Genomic DNA, 20499 nt, shown 5'->3' on the forward strand with positions numbered 1-20499 from the left:
ATCCTTCCTGGTCAGCCTGCCTTAGTGAAATCAGCCTCAAAATGAGACAGACTTCTGAAGAGGAACTGGAGAGGGAGAGCAGAAATGCAAGGAGAGAAGGTGCCTCATACCTCAGAACTCTGTAGGGAGCATGGCCAGGAAAGGTGGAACCTGGAACCATTTAGGCAAGTCACTGGAGTTCTTCTTTCCTCGTCTTGTTAGTGTGCCGACCAACTGCTAGCATCTCTGTTTCTTCAGCTGATCCAGAGAATCTCCAGCATGAAATCGCTTTGAGTCGTTCCCTGGTTCTTACCATGCTCTGAACACCACTGGATGTAAGCCCTTGTTGGATCCTCTCCAAGGCCATCAGACAGTTAACAGCCTACCGTGAACATTTCTCCCTTCCTCTGCTGAAACCAAGCAGAAGGATCCGGGAGGTAGATAGTAAACCCACCACATGAACAGAAAGACCCTATAAAACCAGCCAGGGTAAGGACAACCTAAGTCCAGCCTGTTACTACCAGTATTCCATTACACTGCAGGGCTGTGTCCCTTTTTCTTTTCTTTCTTTTTTTTTTTTTAAGATTTTATTTAATTATTTGACAGACAGAGATCACAAGTAGACAGAGAGGCAGGCAGAGCGGAGTGGGGGGAAGCAGGCTCCCCGCTGAGCAGAGAGCCCAATGAGTGGATCGATCTGAGGACTCTGGGATCATGACCTGAGCAGAGGGCAGAGACTTTAACCTACTGAGCTACCCAGGCGCCCCTGTGTCCCTTTTTCTAAATTAAACTTTTCTGTTGAGATAGATGCAGATTATTACAAGAAATAATAGGGGGAGATTTCCCACATACTTTTTACCCAGCTCCCCCAGTGGGAACATTTTGTAAAACTGTAGTACAACCAGGATATTGACATGAGCACAATCTGCTTATCTTTCTCGATCCCCCATTTTTATTGTATTTGTGTACGCACATCTGTTTCGTTCTATGAAACTTTATTACCCATGTAGGTCTATGCATTTTTACCACACTCAGGATCCAGGATAGTGCTATCACCACAGGCTCCTTTTATGTTCCCATCTTTGTCCCACTCTCTGCCCCCTCCCACTCCTGGCAGCCACTAACCTGTTCTTCATTTCACAGTCCTTTCATTTTAAGAATGCGATACAAATGGGATCCTTTAGTATATAACCTTTGGGATTGCCTTTTTTCACTCTGGGTAATTTCTTTGAGAACTATCTTGCTTTTATCAGAAAGTTCGGGAAGTTATCTCATAATCAGCTTGATTATGTTTCTCAGTTTAGTAGGACTATAAAGTTATTTCATACACATCCCATTTGATCCTTTCAACAAGGTAGAAAGAAAAGAGTTAAAAGGAAAACAAGTGTAGGTGACAGGATTCCGTGTTCCAGCTGTGGCTGAGGTTGGCTGGCTCTCCAGCAAACCAGCTCCCTCACCTCCCACACAGCCAGACTACATCTTCTAGCTTTTCTCCTGGAAGGGCATGACCATGCGACTGGTTTCTGGACAATGGGAAGTGACCAGTGGTGATGAATTTCAATTTTAACCTGGTTCAAAAAACCCTCCCACCTGTGTCTTTCCACATTCTCTTTCCTTCTGTGGCCATCTTGGAACCTTTGTTGAGCTTGATGGAGCCACGAAGTTGGGACAAACAACCCTGATTGAACTTTCCTGAATCTCTTGACCTTTAGAGCTGTGAGTCACCAGAGGTATGGGGGTGGCCACTGTGGATTTGGAGGCAGTGGAAGGGAGGGAACAATTGCAGATGGTAACACTTCCTTTCCTACCATTTCCTCCCGGGCCTGGTGGGGCTGCCTCCTGTCCTAGCCCAAGGACACGCACTGCACTGTCCTCACACAAAGCACCCTTAACTCACCTTGGGAGTGTCTCAAGGTTTTTTGGGGGGGTTGTTTTTTAATTTCTTTTGTCTGTGTGTGTTTTATTTTATTTATTTATTTTTTATTTCTACAGTTCTGGAATTAATCTTAAGGATGGGAGCTTGGGTAACTCAGCATCTTTTTAGCCATTCTTTGTAGGTTTTTATCCATGAATTCATTTCATTTATTTATGTTATAAAACCAAAAGTTGGGGAGAAAGGTAATCCTGCATTTATCTTATTAAAATATACTATGTTTCTAGTATGGTAGGATTTCTGTGATTTTGCTGGGTGAGTGAGCTTTAGCTTCTCTGGATAATCATACCAGTGCAATGCAATTCAGACTGAATAAGGAGCTGAGTTCAAGGAAGGAAAACGAGGGAGCCATGGGGCTGGGTTGACTCTCAAGATGTAGAGAAACATGTTTGTGTGTGGTTTCAACCTGCCTAAATCTTCCACAGACTTTCCTCTGATGTTTGCGCATTTCCCTTTTCTCATTACCACCATTCAAAGATGTTTTTAGTTTTTCTCATTCCTTTGGTCTATCGAAACAGATGTTTTTGAAGTGGCATGTTTATCCGCAGACAGAAGTGATGGCGATTCTTTGCACATGAATAGCTGCAAATGAAAAATGGCTTCTAGAACTTACCTATTGGCAGCCTGGCAGTTCTTTTTTGTCTTTTATAAGGTTTATTTCTGTATACTTTTTATTATGATTTTTTGTAGTAGTACCCTTTTCCAATTGTTTATTGCTATTTATTCAGTGACTTTGCTAAATTCATCTTTTAATCACAATACTTCCTTTGTAAATTATTTTAGATATCCTGTCTATGTATGATTTCATCTGCATTAATAATTTTATTTTTTCCTTTGCAGTCTGTATACATTTTATTTCTTCTCTTTTCTTTCTTGAGCTGGTGAGAAGTTCCCATGCAGGCTTGAAGGGAAGTAGTGGTAATAGATGGCCCCATGGTAAGTTAGCTAGCTCAACAGGAAAGCTTACTGTATTTTAGTATTATGTATTATGATGTTTGTTGTAGTACTTTGGTTTTAAAGACCTGGTATCAGATGTAGAAAATCTAGAGAAAACTAGAAGGAGAAAACTCCTTCTTTGGGAAGAAATCTATTGTGAATAGGTGTTTCCTCAAATACTTTTTCTAAATCTGTTTTGAAGATTGTATCAAGTGATTTTTTCCCCTTTCTTTCCTTTTAAAATAATAAATAATATTTATTCATTGATTTAAAATATTAAAACAAGCTTGCATTCTTGCAAAGTGTGCTTGGTGTTTGCTTTCCATTTTATTTCTCTCTGGATTTAATTTGCTAAGTTTTGTTTAGGATTTTTGCATCTATGTTTATGAGAGACTGGTCTGTAATTCTTTTCTTATAACATTCTCTTTTGGTTTTGGAAGCAAAAGTATGAGCTGGAAAATATTTCCTTTTTTGTTTTTCTCTGGAAGATTGTGTTATTTCCTCTTTGAATGGTTTAGATGAATTCATTGATAAAGTGATTTAGCACTGTAGTTTTCCTGGTAGTAAAATATTAAACTGTGTATTCAGTTTCTTCAATAGATATAGAAGTCTTTTTATGGTATCTTTTTCTTATGTCTGTTTTGAAATATTTTCATGGATTTTAAAGTTTCATCTAAATTTTTAAATGTATCTGCACAAAATTATTTATATTTTTTAGTACTTTTAAAAGTGTCTGTAGGATATGTAGTAATAGTTTCTCTTTTATCCTTGTTATTTGGTTATTTGTGCTTTTTTTTTTTTTGGTCTTGATCAGTCTTGTTTGAGTTATCCATTTTATTAAACTTTTCAATTATTTGAATTATTGAATATTCAACTAAACTTTCTTTAGTTACCTAGCTTTTGGCTTTGCTGATTTTCTTTTTTAAGATTTTATTTATTTATTGGAGAGAGGGAGAGAACATACAAGAAGAGAGGAGGCATAGAGAAGAAGGAGAAAGAGACTCCCTGATGAGCAGAGAGCCTGATATGGGCTTGATCCTGGGACCCTGAGATCATGACCTGAGCTGAAGGCAGACATCTAAAGGACTAAGCCACCCTGGTGCCCCGATTTTTGTTGTTGTTTTGGTTATTTTGACTTTGTTGATTTCCTCGGTATAAGTTTGCTTTCTACTTAATGAAGTTTTGTTTACTGTGTTTATTTTTTGCTATCATTTTTTTAAAAGATTTTATTTATTTATTTGAGAAAGAGAGAATGAGAAAGAGAGAGCGCAAGTAGAGAAATGTCAGCGGGAGAAGCAGACTCCTTGTCAAGCAGGGAGCCCGATGCAGGACCCAATCCTGGAACTCCAGGATCATGACCTGAGCCGAAGGCAGTTGTCCAACCAACTGAGCCACCCAGGCACCCTATCATTTTTTTTTAATTAACTTGTTCCTTTTCTGTTTCTTGAGATGGATTAATTTATTCTTTTCCTAATTTCTTCAGATGGATAATGAAATCACTTATTTTCAGATTTTCTCCTTTTCTAATATATTTAGTTAAGTCTATATATTCCCTCTTAGAACTGCTTTACTTATATGCTGCAAGTTTTGATGTATGATTTTTCATTAATATTTAGAATTATTTTCTCATTTAGTCTTTGGCCCATGATTATTTAGAAGTATATTCCCAAATTTTCAAACATTTAGAATATTTTCTTCCTTCCTTCCTTCCTTTCTTTCTTTCTAAGATTTTATTTATTTGAGAGAGAGCAAGAGAGAGCATGAGTGGGGTGGGAAGAGGAGACAAGGAAGGGGCAAAGGAAGAAGCAGGTGGGACTTGATCCTAGGATCCTGAGATTATGAACTCAGCTGAAGGTAGGCTTAACCAAGTCTACCTGGAGCCACCCAGGCATCCCCAAACATTTAGAATATTTTAAATCACTTTTTTTATTGATTGCAGCCTGACTTACACTGTTGTTAAAGAACACTGTCTGATTTCAGTTGTTTGGAATTAATGTTGAGATTTTTGCTATGATCCAGCCTATGGTCAGTTTTGATAACTGTTACTTATACACTTGAAGAGAGTATTGTATTCTGCAACTGGGTGTAGTGTTCAGTATGTGTTTAATTAGTTCAATTTTCTTAGTGATGCTATTTAAAGTCTATAACCTTATTATTTTTTTAATCATTAATGACTTATACAGAGAAGTATGTTAAAATATAGATATGGACTTATACAGCTGGTTTTTTTCTTATGTGAAAGAGTAATTAGAGCCCGGTTATCTATTTAAATCTCTTTGAATATCTGCCTAAGCATGTATTATTAGGAACCATAAAAACAAAATTGTCTTTTATTTATGAGATTAGCAAAAGGTAAAAGTTACATAACTAGTCTATTTTTGCCAGTCATCAATTTGATGGTCTTCTTGCTTTTGGTTTGGAGGTAACTAAATCAGGAAGCCACATGCCTAAAATAAGTCCTTTTTCAGAAACTATGAAAAGCAGTAATCCATACTACCACCAAACTCTTGCAGCATCTTACCATGGGACTATCACATGAGAGATGATATTTGTACTACTCTGTTCAGGCTACAAGGCAAACCTCATTATAACAAAAATGTATACAATTTTCCCATTTGTTAAGGACCAGCTCTCCTCTACTCTGTGGCTAGATCGATCTTTTAAAATGCAGATCTTATCATACCATTCCCCTACCCGATTTAAAAATTCTCCAGGGGATCCCTAATATCTCCAGGAAAAAATTAAATTTCTTCAGCTTGGCATGATAAGCCCACCAGGGTCTAGTTTCTTTCTGCCTTCTTCTAATGTCTTATCTCTTCACATATCCTTAAGCTCCAGCTACCCATGGGTTTCCCTGCATGGATCACAGTCTTCTGGCTGTTCTCTCAGTCCAGAGTTTGCCATTTTTTTTTTTTTTTTAATCCCATCTTGCTTGCCTGGCTGATACTTAGGTGACCTCCAGTGGCTCTGATGTCACGTCCTCAAGGGAGGGCCTTGTGTTTTGTATATGCTTTCTTAGCACCCTCACCACCTCTGTCATCAGGCTTTGCTATACCTCGAGGTAGGGGCTGATGAGCCTTCATCTTCCACAATTAAGGGAAGGCACTGCATTTTCTCTTTCTGGATAGTTAGAGACTGTCACAGTGCCTGCACCCAGAAAGCACACAGCAAATGTTGAATGAGTGTTTCAAGGGCAGCCATCTTAATTAATTATAAAAACAAACAAATGACCAGAAGAACACTCAGATGGCATTAAAGCATACGCCTGAAGGTCACTTAGAGTATCCCATTTGGAGGAATTGTTTTAATTTTCTTTCTATGGCATTTAGGTAAGTGACAGAGGGATGGGAGTGACATGGAGGAAACAGGTGTGTGAAAAGTACACAAGAGACGCCTTTGCCTTACAAATACACGGATGTGATAAGCTGAAGCATTGAGGTTTTTATTCAAAAGAGTTTGTAGGACTCATGATTCACTGAGACATGTACAGGAAGTGTTTCAAAAGATCCAGTTCCCTTTTATGTTCTTTCAAACTAAACAAAGCCTGTCGTTGGCCACCCCGGCATTTTAGGAGTTACTCACCATTCTCAGAGGGAATGACCTTGGGCAGAAAGGACAGACATAAGAAAACACGTTTCCTGGCTTTTTATTCCAATTTATTTTTGCTCCATAGGCTTTTCTGATTATTTCATTGTAGTCGTGTGTAAAACTCAGCGCATGTGTATGCTTTCAAAGCATAGTATTATAGGGTTTTCAGGACCTTACTAGGGTGGGGAATAGTGCCTAGTTCATTGTAGGGCAATTTTCTGGGTTATGAAGTTGAGTCATAAAGTTATCTCCTGGGGGGTCCAGTTGGCTCAGTCTGGTTAAGCATCTAGCTCTTGATCTCAGCTCAGGTCTTCATCTCAGGGTCATGAGATCAAGCCCTGCACTGGGCTCCATGCTGACTATGGAACCTACTTAAAAAAAGAAAAACTTGGGGCACCTGGGTGGCTCAGTCATTGGACGTCTACCTTTGGCTTGGGTCATGATTCCAGTGTCCTGGGATTGAGCCCTGCATTGGGCTCCCTGCTCCGTGGGAAGCCTGCTTCTCCCTCTCCCACTCCTTCTGCTTGTGTCCCTGCTCTCACTCTCTCTCTTTCTTTGTCAAATAAATAAATAAAATCTTTAAAAAATAAAAAGGAAAAGTTATTTCATAATAAAATCAACCCCCTTAGCCCTAGAAATTATCTTTGTGCAAAAAAAAAAAAAAGAAGAAGACATTCTCTTTTCTATTCCAACAGCCTTTTTAAATTCCAAAATACAGTGTTCAGCCTTTCCTTCTTTAGTTCCTCTCTTGTGCCGCTTTTATGCATTTCAGATAATTGCATAGTCTCAAGGTAACTCAGCATCTGGGACTTGCCCTGGGCTTGAGGGCACAGAAAACTGAAGAAGCACAGCATTTCATCATATGTCTTATAGCCAGGAAGCCTGTAGAAAGCAGTGTCTGTGGAGAAATGGAGGACTCCCGTAAGGCTGCCGTGGTTCATCCACAACGAAATTACATGCTATCCTAACAGAAAGGCTGTTGCCAAAGTTTGAAAGCATAAGCTATTCCTAAAATGGTGTTGCACTTCTATATTGGAGCTATTATCTGGCAGCCATGGTGACAGAAATGGATGGAGTGCTGGAAACTATGAACATTCACTTAGAAGAGGAACTTTATTATTGTTATTGTTGTATATTTCCTTTTCCCCTCCTTCAACTTTCTCCCTCTCTCTCTTGCTTTAGGTGCCTGAACCAGAATTATTTATAAATAGTATTAAAGAGCTAGTTATATGGTGTACAGCTTACCATGGGATCTGTCCTTGGGGACATAGGCTTTTAGGTGAAATGAACCCACATGGAAAAACATCCAGACGGATTTCAGGAGGAGAGCAAAGGAAGGCATCGGAGCCTTCCCGCCTTAGCTAGTGTTCTCCAGGGTTAACAAAAATACTTTATAACGTGGCTATGAGATACTTTATAACAAGGCTATTTTCAGGCAACCCTTCTTAAGATGGATTCAGATCTAGAGAAAACCTAAACTGTGATGGAAAACAGGCGACGACGCCCCCTTATTCCCAGAAACTTCAGGAATTTTCAAAATTTTTGAATCTTGTTGGTGTCAGTGGAGAAAGGGCCCATTTGAAACTTTTTCATTCACGAAGCAGCAATTTCACCAAGAGGCAGGTGGTAGGTGGGGAAGGATGGGGCATCATGTTCCAGGAGTGATAAAGAGGAGAGGGTGGACGGAGGGACCAATGGAGGAACACCCACCTGAATGCTCTCTTCGAGCCCAACAATACTTGACAATAGGACATCTGGAACCTTCCAGGGCTTGTGTGACAGCTGTATAAAGCATAATGCCGGCAGCTATGTGGTCAGGGACAGGTATGGATTGTACCTGGTGGGTGCCAGTCCAAATAGGAGCTTGGTGTCTAAAAAGTGGGTCACCATTTACTTTTTTTTTTTTAAAGTTCATGTAGTCTTTCTATTGTCAGATTTTGTTTCTTTGTAATTTCTTTTCTTGTCTCAGTAGATTTGCTTTTTATTACATTATGATTTCAGCAATCACCTTTGTTTCACAGATCCACGCTTTCTTGAATTTTATTGAACACAAAGTAGATGTTCCCTAAAATTTACCATTAGTACATTTGTTGCCATTCGTACATTTTATTTTCAAAAAGTGAGTCCTGGGCACCTGGGTGTCTGCCTTCAGCTCCGGTCAGGTCACGATCTCAGGGTCCTGGGATCCAGCCCCATATCGGGCTCTCTGCTCAGCAGGGAGCCTGCTTCCCCCTCTCTCTCTGCCTGCCTCTCTGCCTACTTGTGATCTCTGTCTCTCTGTCGAATAAATAAATAAAATCTTTTTTTAAAAAAGTGATTCTTTTCTCTGCATTTTGAGTGTGGTATTCTCTGCATTCTTGAATGCTGAAATCTTTTTGTTGATATATATATTTTTTCTGTTTGGTTGTTTTTGAATAAAGAGAGGTGGATGTCAGCTAGGTGTTCTCCTTAAACACAGTGGGTGTGTTCTAGGTTTCCTTTACGTCGGCCAGGGTGTTGACAGAACCTTTTACTCATCTCACAAGCCGAGAAACGGAAGTAGATATGAATTTTTAGTACTTTTTATGTATCCTAAAGCTACTTCATTCTATATTATTTCTTCTCTGGATTTGTTGAAGCCATTGGGTTATGTGTTTTGCTTCTGTTTACAACTATCTGTCAGGGCAGACCTTCACACCGGCTATATATATGTGGGTGTACCTAGTGTTGGTCTGGTACTCTTGGAGACTACATCAGGATGGAGCCCCGCACTCTTGATTTTCTGCTACTTGTGGCACTCAGCCTGGGACTTTCCAGGGGAGGTGGTTTTCAGTGCTCTGGTCTGAACTGTTGAATGGAATTCCAGGTGATGCTTTCACCAGGCACCTCACCCCTGCTTTGGCCTGTGGCCCTGGCTGCCAAATCCCAGGATGATAGGAAGCTCTTCCAGGCTTGATTGCCCTAATACTGTGCTTTCCTGGGAGCGGGAATCGTTCATAATCATGGATTCAAATTGAAACTTTATATGATGTTCTTGGTCATTTCAATTGTTTTTGACTGATTATCATTGGTTTTTAGTTCACGAAAGTTCCTTCTACTAGGAACTTCTTTTCTCTTAGGAAAAGAAGTGTCAGTCATTTTCATATTTACTTGACTTCGCATAATTAGCACTGTATTTCATCTGCCACTTTTAAAAACTCTTTTGAAACTACTTGTCTATTTTGTAAAGATGGGCTTTGTTAAATCTAAGTCACATATCCGTAGTCCACTTAATGGGAGACCTAGGAATCTACTCCCACCCTTGAAAGATCACTGTTCTAGAATATGCCTTCAAGTTTTTTGTTTTTGTTTTTTAGAAAATCATATTAATGATGAAATTTTGAACTTGCCCACACCTGAGAATATGTTTTTTGGCAATTCTACTAAATATAGGTATAGACATAGATATCTTAAATTATACCACATTATTCTCAAAAAACGGTATGACTGTTAAATGGCTTTCTGGTATTTGGCATGGTAGAAGTCTATGGCCAACTTACATTCTGTTACTTTCTAAGCCATATTATTTTATTTTCTAAGATTTGCCAGTTCTTTTCTCTATTGTTTGAAATAGAAAATTACAACAGCATATGTTGGATGTTTTTATGTATTTTTTTCCTGGTTTTATCTGATCCCTTTTTATCTGCTTATAAAGATTTTTTTTCAGTCTAGAAAAACTTATTCGATTAAAGCTGCTTAAGTTTGTTTATTTCTTATGGAAGACCTATTATAGGTGGACAGGATTATATGGTTCTGATTTTTATTAATGTTATATTTGCCTAGTCATTTTTTTTCTTTTCGTCATTTTTCCTCTTAGTTTTCTCAATCTCTCAATAGAGAGTCATGTCAATTCCTGGTAGAATCTTCAAGCCCCAAATGAAGAGAGAAAATTTTAAAAATTCTTAAATTTACCTTCATTTTACTTTGCTAGTTGAGAGTCCAGACAGCTTGGGGGTGGTTGGGCCCCTGGAGGTGAGAGTCAAAATCAGAGGCAAACCTAGCCAGGAATGTGTTTTGCTAAAGAACTTCCAAACCTTATTTGGAATAGATCTCAGGGCTCACAGCTACAATCTCCCCATTCTTTGGCAGACTGGCCGTCTACTCTGTGTGAGTGACTGGTAAGCCCTTCCATGCCAACTCCCTGTCCTGCTGTCCCTGAAACCCAGAACACTTCCTAATGGGAACCACAGGGCTGATCCTCACCTCTGGGCCCACAGAGGCCTCTGCTGGTTTCCTTTGTCTACTACCTGTTAACATGTTGGAGAGTCATAAGTCAGGTAGTGACCATGCTCAATCTCATTTCTTTTGTATTTTACATTGTTGAAATACCTGGGAATTTCTTTTGTATGGCTGATCATACTGTTTAAGGTGGATCCAGAGTTTTTCCTCAGTCTTTACTGCTGATCGTTTTCATGGAGATCTGGAGGGGAATAATTTACACCTTGCCACAAAGTAAACTATCCTCACTTAGGACGGCAAATCTTGAGAATATTTTGAAGTCAGGAGAGTGCAAACAGACTTGGGAGATGGAGACTTGATAATAATCTTAAGTATATTGCTAGAATGTTTCCCATCTGGTTGCCTGGGTTCATCAAGGTCACTGAATAACAACAATGACAATGAAGGTAACAATTGCCTTTAGAAAAACAACCAGAAAAGGGGAAATGTTGGTCAAAGAATATAGACTTGGTTTTGAGGTGAATAAATTCAGGGGATCTAATGTGTTTTGGTAATTATAATTAGCAAGTTATTAGCTTCAAATATTGTATACTTGAAAGTTGCTAAGAGTAAATCTTTAATGTTCTCACCATGAAAAAAGTTATAATTGTCTGAGATGATGGATGTGTTAACTAACCTTATTGTGGTAATTGTTTTGCAATATATATGTGTATCCAATCACCATGGTGTATAACTTACACAATGTGATATGTTAATTATATTAAATAAAGCCCCAAAAACCTCATGTTTGATGTGAATATATTAATATCACATCACATATATCACATATATTACATATATTATTTATGATATAAAGTTTGATTTAACTTTATATCAACTTAGGAAATTTGGTGGTTGGATCTCCATCATTTAGCTGACACTCAGGGAAGTTAAATATCTTACCTGGTATAACATAGCTAATATGTTGTGATGCGGAGCTCAAACCCAAGGTTGTCCTCAAAGCTCCTGTTCTTTCCTTTGCTGGCCATCAAACAGCCCGAGGAGTTGTCCAACCTCCACATCTCTGATTTTTACAATGTTCTCAGTTACTGGACTTTGATCATCTGTTGTTATTTTTTTGCTCTCATATATACTAACCCCTTCCCTGTGGGGATAATGTTGATGTAAATGAAAGAGCCTACTTTATCATTTCTCTTACACTTTCTGAAACACTTGACTAGCAGAAGATCTTGTCTTCAGTACTTTGCTTTACCATCCAGCCTCTCTCTCTTTTTTTTTCCTTAAAGCTGAGGTATTTATCTACCCCTAGAGGAATTCCTCTTGCCTAGTAAAGTAATTTATCTTTGTGTATTCCTTATGTAGCCCTCTGTGGGTATTTTGGTGCTCTGAATCTCTTCACCTGTTTTGGAATATGCTTTGACCATGAGATTGCTCATGCAAGCTCAAGAAGTTGGTCATGGCTGAACAAACAGTTTAATTTTTAACATAGCAGAATCTCAAGTGGTATTTGGTGACATTGGTGTGGTTCATGCTTTACTATATCCAATTAAAATTTAAAAAATTGAAATTAGAGAAGCAGCAACATTGCTAATTTAAGGAATTCTTAGAAAGATAAAAGACAGCTAGAAGGTCTTGGGGTGGTCTGTGCCTGGTGGTTGAGAACATTGTTGTTCTTGCTTCACAATGGCAAAATCATATACATTTCTTTTATAATTTGCTCCTTTGAGAAATGATGGTCAGCTCCATCATTAGATTTCTATTTTTCTTCCAGGTAAATTGGAATAAATAAAAATACTCTGTGCCTGTAAAATGGGCTGCTGGGATTGTAGGATTATTCATGGTTTTCTCTATTCTAATTTAGTTGTGTCTTTTCTCCCCCTAGGTTACGGTCTTTGGTCAAACAATTAGAGAGAGGCGAGGCTTCAGTGGTAGATCTTAAGAAGAATTTGGAATATGCAGCCACAGTGCTTGAATCTGTGTACATTGATGAAACCAGGTAAGCAAAATGTGTCAAAAAGTTAGTACACTGAGGGTCGGTTTTCTGTTATGTGGCTTTTCTGAAATGTCCCCCTTGGCCTGTAATGGGGTACCACTCAAATGGGGGGTGATGGAGCTTGGGTTTCCACAAAACGAAATTTGGACCTCTCTCCTAGCCTCTGTGCCTCCTCATGGGAGAGAGAGCTAACTAAACTTCTCTGACATGGCCATTGTGATAATGAAGTAAGATAATGGAAGAGGAGAAAAAGTGATTTTTAAAAACATGGTAAGATTTCTTCTCAGGTGTAGAGTTCCACTGTAATAATTGCACACTGTTAACCTCAGCCTAAAAATTGTGTTCATGTGTTAATTCACATTGTCTGTCAATGGAGGTTCCTGAAGTGACCTTAAAGCATTTTTCCTCTTAAGGACCCAGAATTCCTCCTTTGATCTTGTACATTATCAATTTTCTTAATAGACTCTTCCCACCTGAATTATCAAAAGGTATTAAAGCACTGCCTGTCACCAAATTCATCTGAAAGGAGCAAAAGTGCTTTTCTTTTGAAAAATGTTGACGTGGTGAATTTGCAAGGCTTTTCTTCTCTTTCCTAATTCAGGCTCCTCTCTCAGGCTTAACTTCTCTATGCCAGATTCCAATCTGAAAGGATTTCTCACAAATCTGAGGAGTATGCACGTGGTGGTTTAGTTTTTGGTGACTTCCTTGCTTCCTAATTTAGGGAAATTTGATAGCATCATTTTTTCCAATGTTACATTTTATCTGTCCTCCAATTGATGTGTCTAAAGGAAAAAATAAAAAACAAAAAACCCAACAACCTTTTTAAAAAACTCTTTTTATTGTACCTGATTACAGCTTATTTTTAGTAGGGTTTAATGTAAGTATAAAATACAATTTTATTATAACTTACCATTATTTATGTTCTCTTCTGGTGGTTTGACCTAGGAACAAATTTGAAAAATCAGCTAAGCATATCTTACAGATGACTTAAATCACTGAGCTCAAATAAGGAACTGCATTATTTTGGAAATTTTGCTTGAATTTAGAATTTACATTTCTGTACTGTTCTATCAAAGTAGAATGAATATCAATTGACATCATTTCCGTTTATAACCACAGATGACTGGGTTGATGTGATTTGGGTAATATTTTACAAAGTCTTTCTTTTTCTTTTAAAAATTTTTAATTTTTTAAAAAATTATTTTTATTTTATGTTAAATTTGTTTTTATTAAAGATTTATTTTATTTATGTATAACTGATGTATAACTTTGTATAGCTTTAAGTTGTATAATGTGTTAAGGCATGTATATATTGTAATATAATTATCACCAGAGCATTAGCTAACACCTCCATCATGCCACAGAATCATAATTATTTTTTTGTGGTGGGAACAATTAAGATCTAGTCTCTTAGCAACTCTGAAGTTTGTGATACAGTATTGTTATCTATAGCAAAGTCTTTAAATGTTCTTTTTTTTTTTTTTTTTAAACACAAACTAACACCACATGGTCCATCTAAGCAAAGCTCCCTGTGAATGCATTATTAAATGGAAGATTTAGATCCAATTCAAATTCCACAAGATACTGGGGGCTCCTTAGGGGAGTGGGTCTGGGACCCATAGCCTGAGAGGAAGCATACTTGACTTTCTCTGGTTTCTTTGTTTCTTTGTACAGTCTGGTAGAACAAACCATCCTGAAAGACAATGGTGACTTTTATAAGCCTTACCAAAAAGGGGCTGCATTTTTTGTGGCCATTTTTGTTCAGTTTCTTTGTACCTGTGTATTCAGGTGGGGTGGAAAGGAACAGCTGTTCCGAGAGCTCCAAATGCAGGTGTAATCTCAGTGTCCTGGTTGTGTTTCCTGTGTTCAGGAGACTTCTGGATACGGAGGATGAGCTCAGTGACATTCAGTCGGATGCAGTGCCTTCTGAGGTCCGAGACTGGCTGGCCTCCACCTTCACCAGGCAGATGGGGATGATGCTCAGAAGGAGCGAGGAGAAGCCGCGGTTCAAGAGCATTGTCCATGCAGTGCAGGCTGGGATATTTGTGGAGAGGTAAGGAGGGCTGCCGTTCAGGGACCAAAGCAGCAAAAAAGACACCTGTTTCCAATAACTGGAAACTTTGCTTTGATGTAATTTTTGTATCTTTATAAACACTGAAAATGCTGGTGGAAACAGGTAGTCATGAAGGAGAGATTGCAAAAATGTATTTGTTTCATCTTTGTAGCTTCATTAGGACAATTCTTTGCCTTTTCTCAGAACTCCTTTTGCTGACTAGAAAAGATTTGGTGTCAGCTCAATCTCCCATTTTTAAAAAAGAACATCATCTAATCCACCGTCTTTTGACATACATGGAACAGGGCAGGGATGCCTTGAGGTTGTTGACCTGGGGGGGGGGGTGACAGTTTCTTTAAAGGCTTTGAGTTCCCCATGATGCTTTCCAGTTTTGTTAGCCATTTTGCTCTTTAAATTAAATTGCCCCCTTCCCCAGAAACAGATTCCAGAAATTGATTTAGTTTTCCTACGATCATTATTTCACAAATCAATTTATTGTTCCTGTAATCCTTATTGCACATTTACAGGTCTTAGAAATGCCATATTCAGTTCAAAGGTCACCTGGGACATTTTTCCTTCTTGTTTTTGAGAGTTCTAAAGAACAAGGTCTTCCAAATGAGTTGCCCATAGGTGTTCCTCATTCAGGTTGAAGTACTCCTTTGCATATTTTCTATGTTATACTATAATTCACTTCTGGCAGAAGTAGTGACCCATTGTAATAACTGAATTTCCAATTTGAGGCCCATTGATTAATTTTTGTTTGTTTCCAATGATTCATGTATTTGGGATTGCTTTAATTTCTCTCAAATGTAACTCTGTCTGAGGCCACTTGAATGACTCTGAAAAAGGTTATTAAAAACTGTTTCTTGGTTCACCGGCTGACCCAACTTCTCGTATTTGTCAGTATTTTAGTGTAAATCTTCTTCATAAGAAATAATACTGCATTTTTCTCCCTTTGACTTTGCCAGAATGTATAGAAGAACATCAAACATGGTTGGACTGAGCTACCCACCAGCTGTTATTGAAGCATTAAAGGTAATACCAAAAAAAAAAAACCGTCTGACAGTGTACATGGTATCTTATTAAGAGGTACAGTTATATTTGTTGTTAGAGAATAAAAGGCTTTCATTTATGGTTCACTTACAGGTTTCCCAGTCATTCCTGACTTATTCTTTCATTGTTTTTTACTTACCTGTTCTTACAGTATCATGATCTTTTTGCCTTTGACTTGCTAATTGTTTTTAAAAATCAGACTGTGTGGGTCTCATGCCTATCCACGTCACCATCAATGGGGTGGGGTCTTTGATGGGATCAGAGTTGTATCATTATCTGATTATCTACTCTAAGTCCATTTTGTAGATGAAGAAACTGAGACTTAGTGAGATTTTTAAAAAAATACAGTTAACTAGAGCCAGAAGAACTAAGGTCTGATACCAGAGTTCCAATCACATAGTAAGTTTCCTCGTGAATGTGTATCCTCAGAACCTATACATACTCCTGTTTACCTAAGACTCTCACGGAACCCGAAAGTTCCATGGGAAGTTACACAGGTATTTGAGTTTCAGTGAGCTAAATCTTGCAGAATTACTCCCACTCAGGCAAGCTCTTAGAATTGTATAGAATATTCTCTAAGAGCCTCAAAGTGCCTGTATTCCTCTTAGGGCTGTGTCTGTTCAGATCCACTGGTTGGAGGCTGTCCTGGCTGTGCTAAAGCTGATTTGGCTTCTGGATTTGAGCATGGGGGCTGTGCTAAGGGTCAGGATCACTCGGCCAGTTGACACTGCATGGTGTCTATACACGGAATCATGTAATCCATTTGCTTAGGGACATCCTAGCATATGGATGTGTGTGTGTTAAGATGGATTTATTTATTTATTTGTTTATTTATTTATTTTTAAGATTTGTTTATTTATTTGACAGAGAGACTGTGAGAGAGGGAACACAAGCAGGGGAAGTGGGAGAGGGAGAAGCAGGCTTCCTGGCAAGCAGGGAGCCTGGTACGGGGCTCAATCCCAGGACCCGGGGGTCATGACCTGAGCTGAAGGCAGACGCCTAATGACTGACGCACTCAGGCACCCCTTATTTATTTAGTTTAGAGAAAGAGAGAAAAAGAGCCTAAGCAGGAGGAGCAGAGGGAGAGGGAGAAAGAACCTCAAATGGACTTCCTGCTGAGTGTGGAGCCCAACATGTGGCTAATACCATGACCTTGAGATGATGACTTGAGCTGAAATTGAGAGTAGGGCCCTTAACCAACTGCCCGACCCGGGCTCCCCCATTCTGACTATTGTTATGGCTACTGTTGTCTGTCTCTGCAATCTGAAACATGTATTACATGATACTTAAATTACCTACTTATAGAATCAGGGTTGGGAGAGCTTCATGATCAACTTAATGTCAAGAAAGACTTTTAGGGCCATTTTGATTTTATATTTCAGTCTCTTTCTCTTGCCTAAAGACATTCACTAGTTAAATTTGTGAGACCCTATATTCAAATTGCCAGTTGTCCATTTTCTGTCTCTTAACTCATCCTAAGAACAGAAAAGATGCTCAAGAAAGATGCAGCAAGAAGACACATGTTTCTTCTTACTCCTCTTCAGTACTCCCCACCCAGTGCCCAGTGCACCAGTGTAATTTACAGCCACATTTGCCATGTGATCAGTGAAATCACTGCATGAGATCTGATGTTTCATTAACACCCGCTAGGAAGCTGCATTGATTTTCATAACTGAACCCAAATCATTCAATGAAAATCTTCGGGACATAAAAAGAGTCCTTTAATTTCTTCTCTTGTCATGAACATAAATACAGGTGGTTATACAAGTATTAAGACATTTATAAAAACATTTCCTTTGGATTGGAGCATCCTTTCTGAAAAAGATGTGGAGCGACCTGGGATATGAAGGTCACTCTCAGATGCCCACATGTTGTCTTTCTGAGGAGAAAGGAACCTAGATGATTCAGACCAAGATTAAATGCTGCTTATCTTAAGTACCCTTAAGTTAACTCTCTGAACTGCTACCCTTCTGCAGAAGTATTGCTGATAATGTGCATAAGTTTAAAGCTGTGTTTTCTCCTGAGCCTGGCCCCTGCTTACTGGGGGATTTTAAGATCTTTTTACAAGGTAGTATTTTCCCCCTCCCTAGACTCTGGTTTTATCTGCAGTGGATTGAAGATGAGCTGGCGGAGTCACACAGATATTTTCTTTCTTTCTTTCTTTTTTTTTTTTTTTTTTTTCTGTTTTTAGGTAGTACCTGTTTAAGAAATGGTCATTTCTACTTCACTGCCAGCAGTTTTTATGAAATGGTCATTGCTTTCTTCTATTCCCAGAAAGCACCCCCCGCCAACTGAGAGAGTATAATTCAATAAAATGACTGTCATGCCACAGTCATATTAACCTTTGCGATTAATGTAAGAACAGGGCATGAAATCACATTTAAGTAGGAGAATATCCACCGCCAATCTCTAACTTTGAAATATGTTGCAGCATTGTTCTTTTAATTTTTTCCATCCAATATATGCTAGCTTCTGATTTGGGGGGGTCATCTCTGGGCTTTTGCAGTGGGGCTATTGGAACTGTAGAAGTGTGTTGTTGTTTAGAAGGTATCGCCGTGGGTAGACTCTAGGTTTAAAGTGGAGGAAAAGAGGAGGTTCAGGCTTCCATTACATTAGACTGACAGGAAGTTCCTGAAGTTTTTCCTTGGGAATGGGACTTGGGCCATGTCTGGTAAGAGAAGAAGAATGGCTTAAGATGGGTTAAAGACGGTTAAACTCGGTCCTTGTTAAAAAGGCAGATTCTAGGTCCCAGGCCAGGATTCTGGAAGTCCCTCAGCTGAGAATCAACATTTTTCCTGAGCACTTCAGGTGGTTCTGTAGAACATTAAAATTTGAGAATCACAGCAAAGGCTGTGATTAAAAATCACATAAAATGAGTAGCGGGACAGAACATCCCAATGACTATTTATACTCATCCTGTTTCTCGAAGTCTTGAGATCCTGAATCAATCGTGACTTCTTACTGTGATCATTTCTCTATTTTCAGTGATAGTTCTCTTTTTTATTCATTCTGGAGAAGAGTAAACATTGCAAATGTGACAAAGTGTTTTCTCACCTGTTGAGTTGTCAGTGGACTTTTCCTTAGGACTAATGGATGTCATGGCAACATCAATTATAGTAGCTAAGGTGAAGCTTTAGGTCTTGGGTTACTCTTAAAGGGCCCCACTGTTTATGGCCTAGGCCCTATTGGTATATTTAGGGCATGAGGCTTGGGTCACATTATGTATTCATTGAGTTTACAATCTCCTCTATTGACAATGGTATCACTCTTGACAATGATGTCAGTGGTATTACTACCTAGTTCTGGTACCAAATGGCATTAGACACTTCCTTAAAAGTGGGGGAAGTAACACCTATATGTAGGCATATGAGGATGAGCAAATGTATATAAACCCTTTTCACTCTGCCTGGCACAGACAGTGTGCTCAGCTTGTAGCTATTTCTTTAGTTGTTATAATGGAGGAGAAATGTTAGAAGGCTGAGGTGAGGTTACCACTAAGAGTCAACTGAAACAAGCCAGTTGAAGGCCTTTTGGAAAAGTTTGGCTTTCCCTATATATACTTCAGTTTTCCTGTGCCCTCCTGTCCATGAGGGAGATCCTTAATAGCCTTGGGATGATCTTCAGTGGTTGGGATGTTTGAGGAAGGACAGGGTTGGGATAGATGGATGATGTTGGAATGCACTGAGAGCTGAGGTGAGAGCCCCTCAGGCCAGCAGTTCCAGAAGAGTCTTTTCCAGGGAACCATCTGACTTTTCCTGTTCTCTGTATGGTCTCACATGCATCCTTGTGTGGTCTCATGTATGTCCACTTATGACAACACACTTTCTATACCTACTGAAAGTGAAACTCTTCTTCTTCTTCTTCTTTTTTTTTTTTTTTTTTTTGGTAAGATTTTATTTATTTGTTAGAGAGAGAAGAACAGGGGGAATGGCAGGCAGAGAGAGAAGCAGGCTGCCTGCTGAAGAAGGAATCCAATGTGGGACTCAATCCCAGGACCCTGAGATCATGACCTGAACCAAAGGCAGGCACTTAACTGACTGAGCAACTCAGGCATCCCTGAAAGTGAAACTCTTGACACAAGAAAACCAAATGACTGTTGCTTTGACTGCTGTTTAAACACACCTTTGTTTACTATATCCACCAGTAGCCTGTTGTAAGTCAAAGAAACATCAGACAATGTTTACATCTATTTTGGAGTAGCTATTTATAGACAAGGCTTTGAACTTCAAGACTGATAAAGTTTAAAGACTGATGTGTGAGGAGTGCATTCAGCTTAGCTCTCAGTTTTACTTTTTTTAGTAAAGTGGCTCACAGATATGAGGATGAGGTTCACAGATCAGTGACACCAGAAGTGGTCACATTTTCCTGTTTTGTGAAATGAAGGCTTTCTCCATGGTTTTAGCTCAGCAGTCTGAACTGAAGGGACACATGATTTGTGTTCCCCATCAAACGTGTTTCTGAAGACTTTTAAGTGGATTAACATAATCAACTGTGGACTAAGGAAGTCAGGAGATAATAGTAAGGGACTGGGGAGATGTTTGCAATAGGGAAGCACCTTAGGTTGTCATGAAGTGAAATAAACGTTTGAAATTCAGCAGTGGTAGTGACAGGCTTAATGCAAAGAGCCTGAGATTAGGCATCTGTTGACCGTGTTTGTGTCCTGATCCCACTTGGTGCCTAGCGCTGCCCTTGTGATAGGTCTTAGGGAAATTAACTTACCAGTTTTCTCATCTGTAAGATGTGACAAATAATACCTGCCATTTAGAT

The 20499-nt window shown here is 38.9% G+C and overlaps 1 protein-coding gene across 15 annotated transcripts in view; it reads left to right on the top strand.

The window, feature by feature from the left end:
* PDE1C (phosphodiesterase 1C) overlaps positions 1 to 20499 on the top strand; it is a 493351-nt gene that overhangs the window by 377006 nt on the left and 95846 nt on the right. For 14 of the 15 annotated variants that reach the window (XM_082691797.1, XM_082691804.1, XM_082691809.1 and 11 more), the window contains 3 exons: positions 12516 to 12629; positions 14497 to 14679; positions 15648 to 15714. In XM_082691797.1, the coding sequence (XP_082547923.1) occupies positions 12516 to 12629; positions 14497 to 14679; positions 15648 to 15714 (364 nt within the window). Of the gene's footprint in view, positions 1 to 2752; positions 2849 to 12515; positions 12630 to 14496; positions 14680 to 15647; positions 15715 to 20499 lie in introns of all 15 variants that reach the window. The other variant, XM_082691802.1, reaches the window with a different exon arrangement.

This window comes from Mustela nivalis, assembly GCF_964662115.1.
Source record: "Mustela nivalis genome assembly, chromosome: 12".
Lineage (NCBI taxonomy): Eukaryota > Metazoa > Chordata > Mammalia > Carnivora > Mustelidae > Mustela > Mustela nivalis.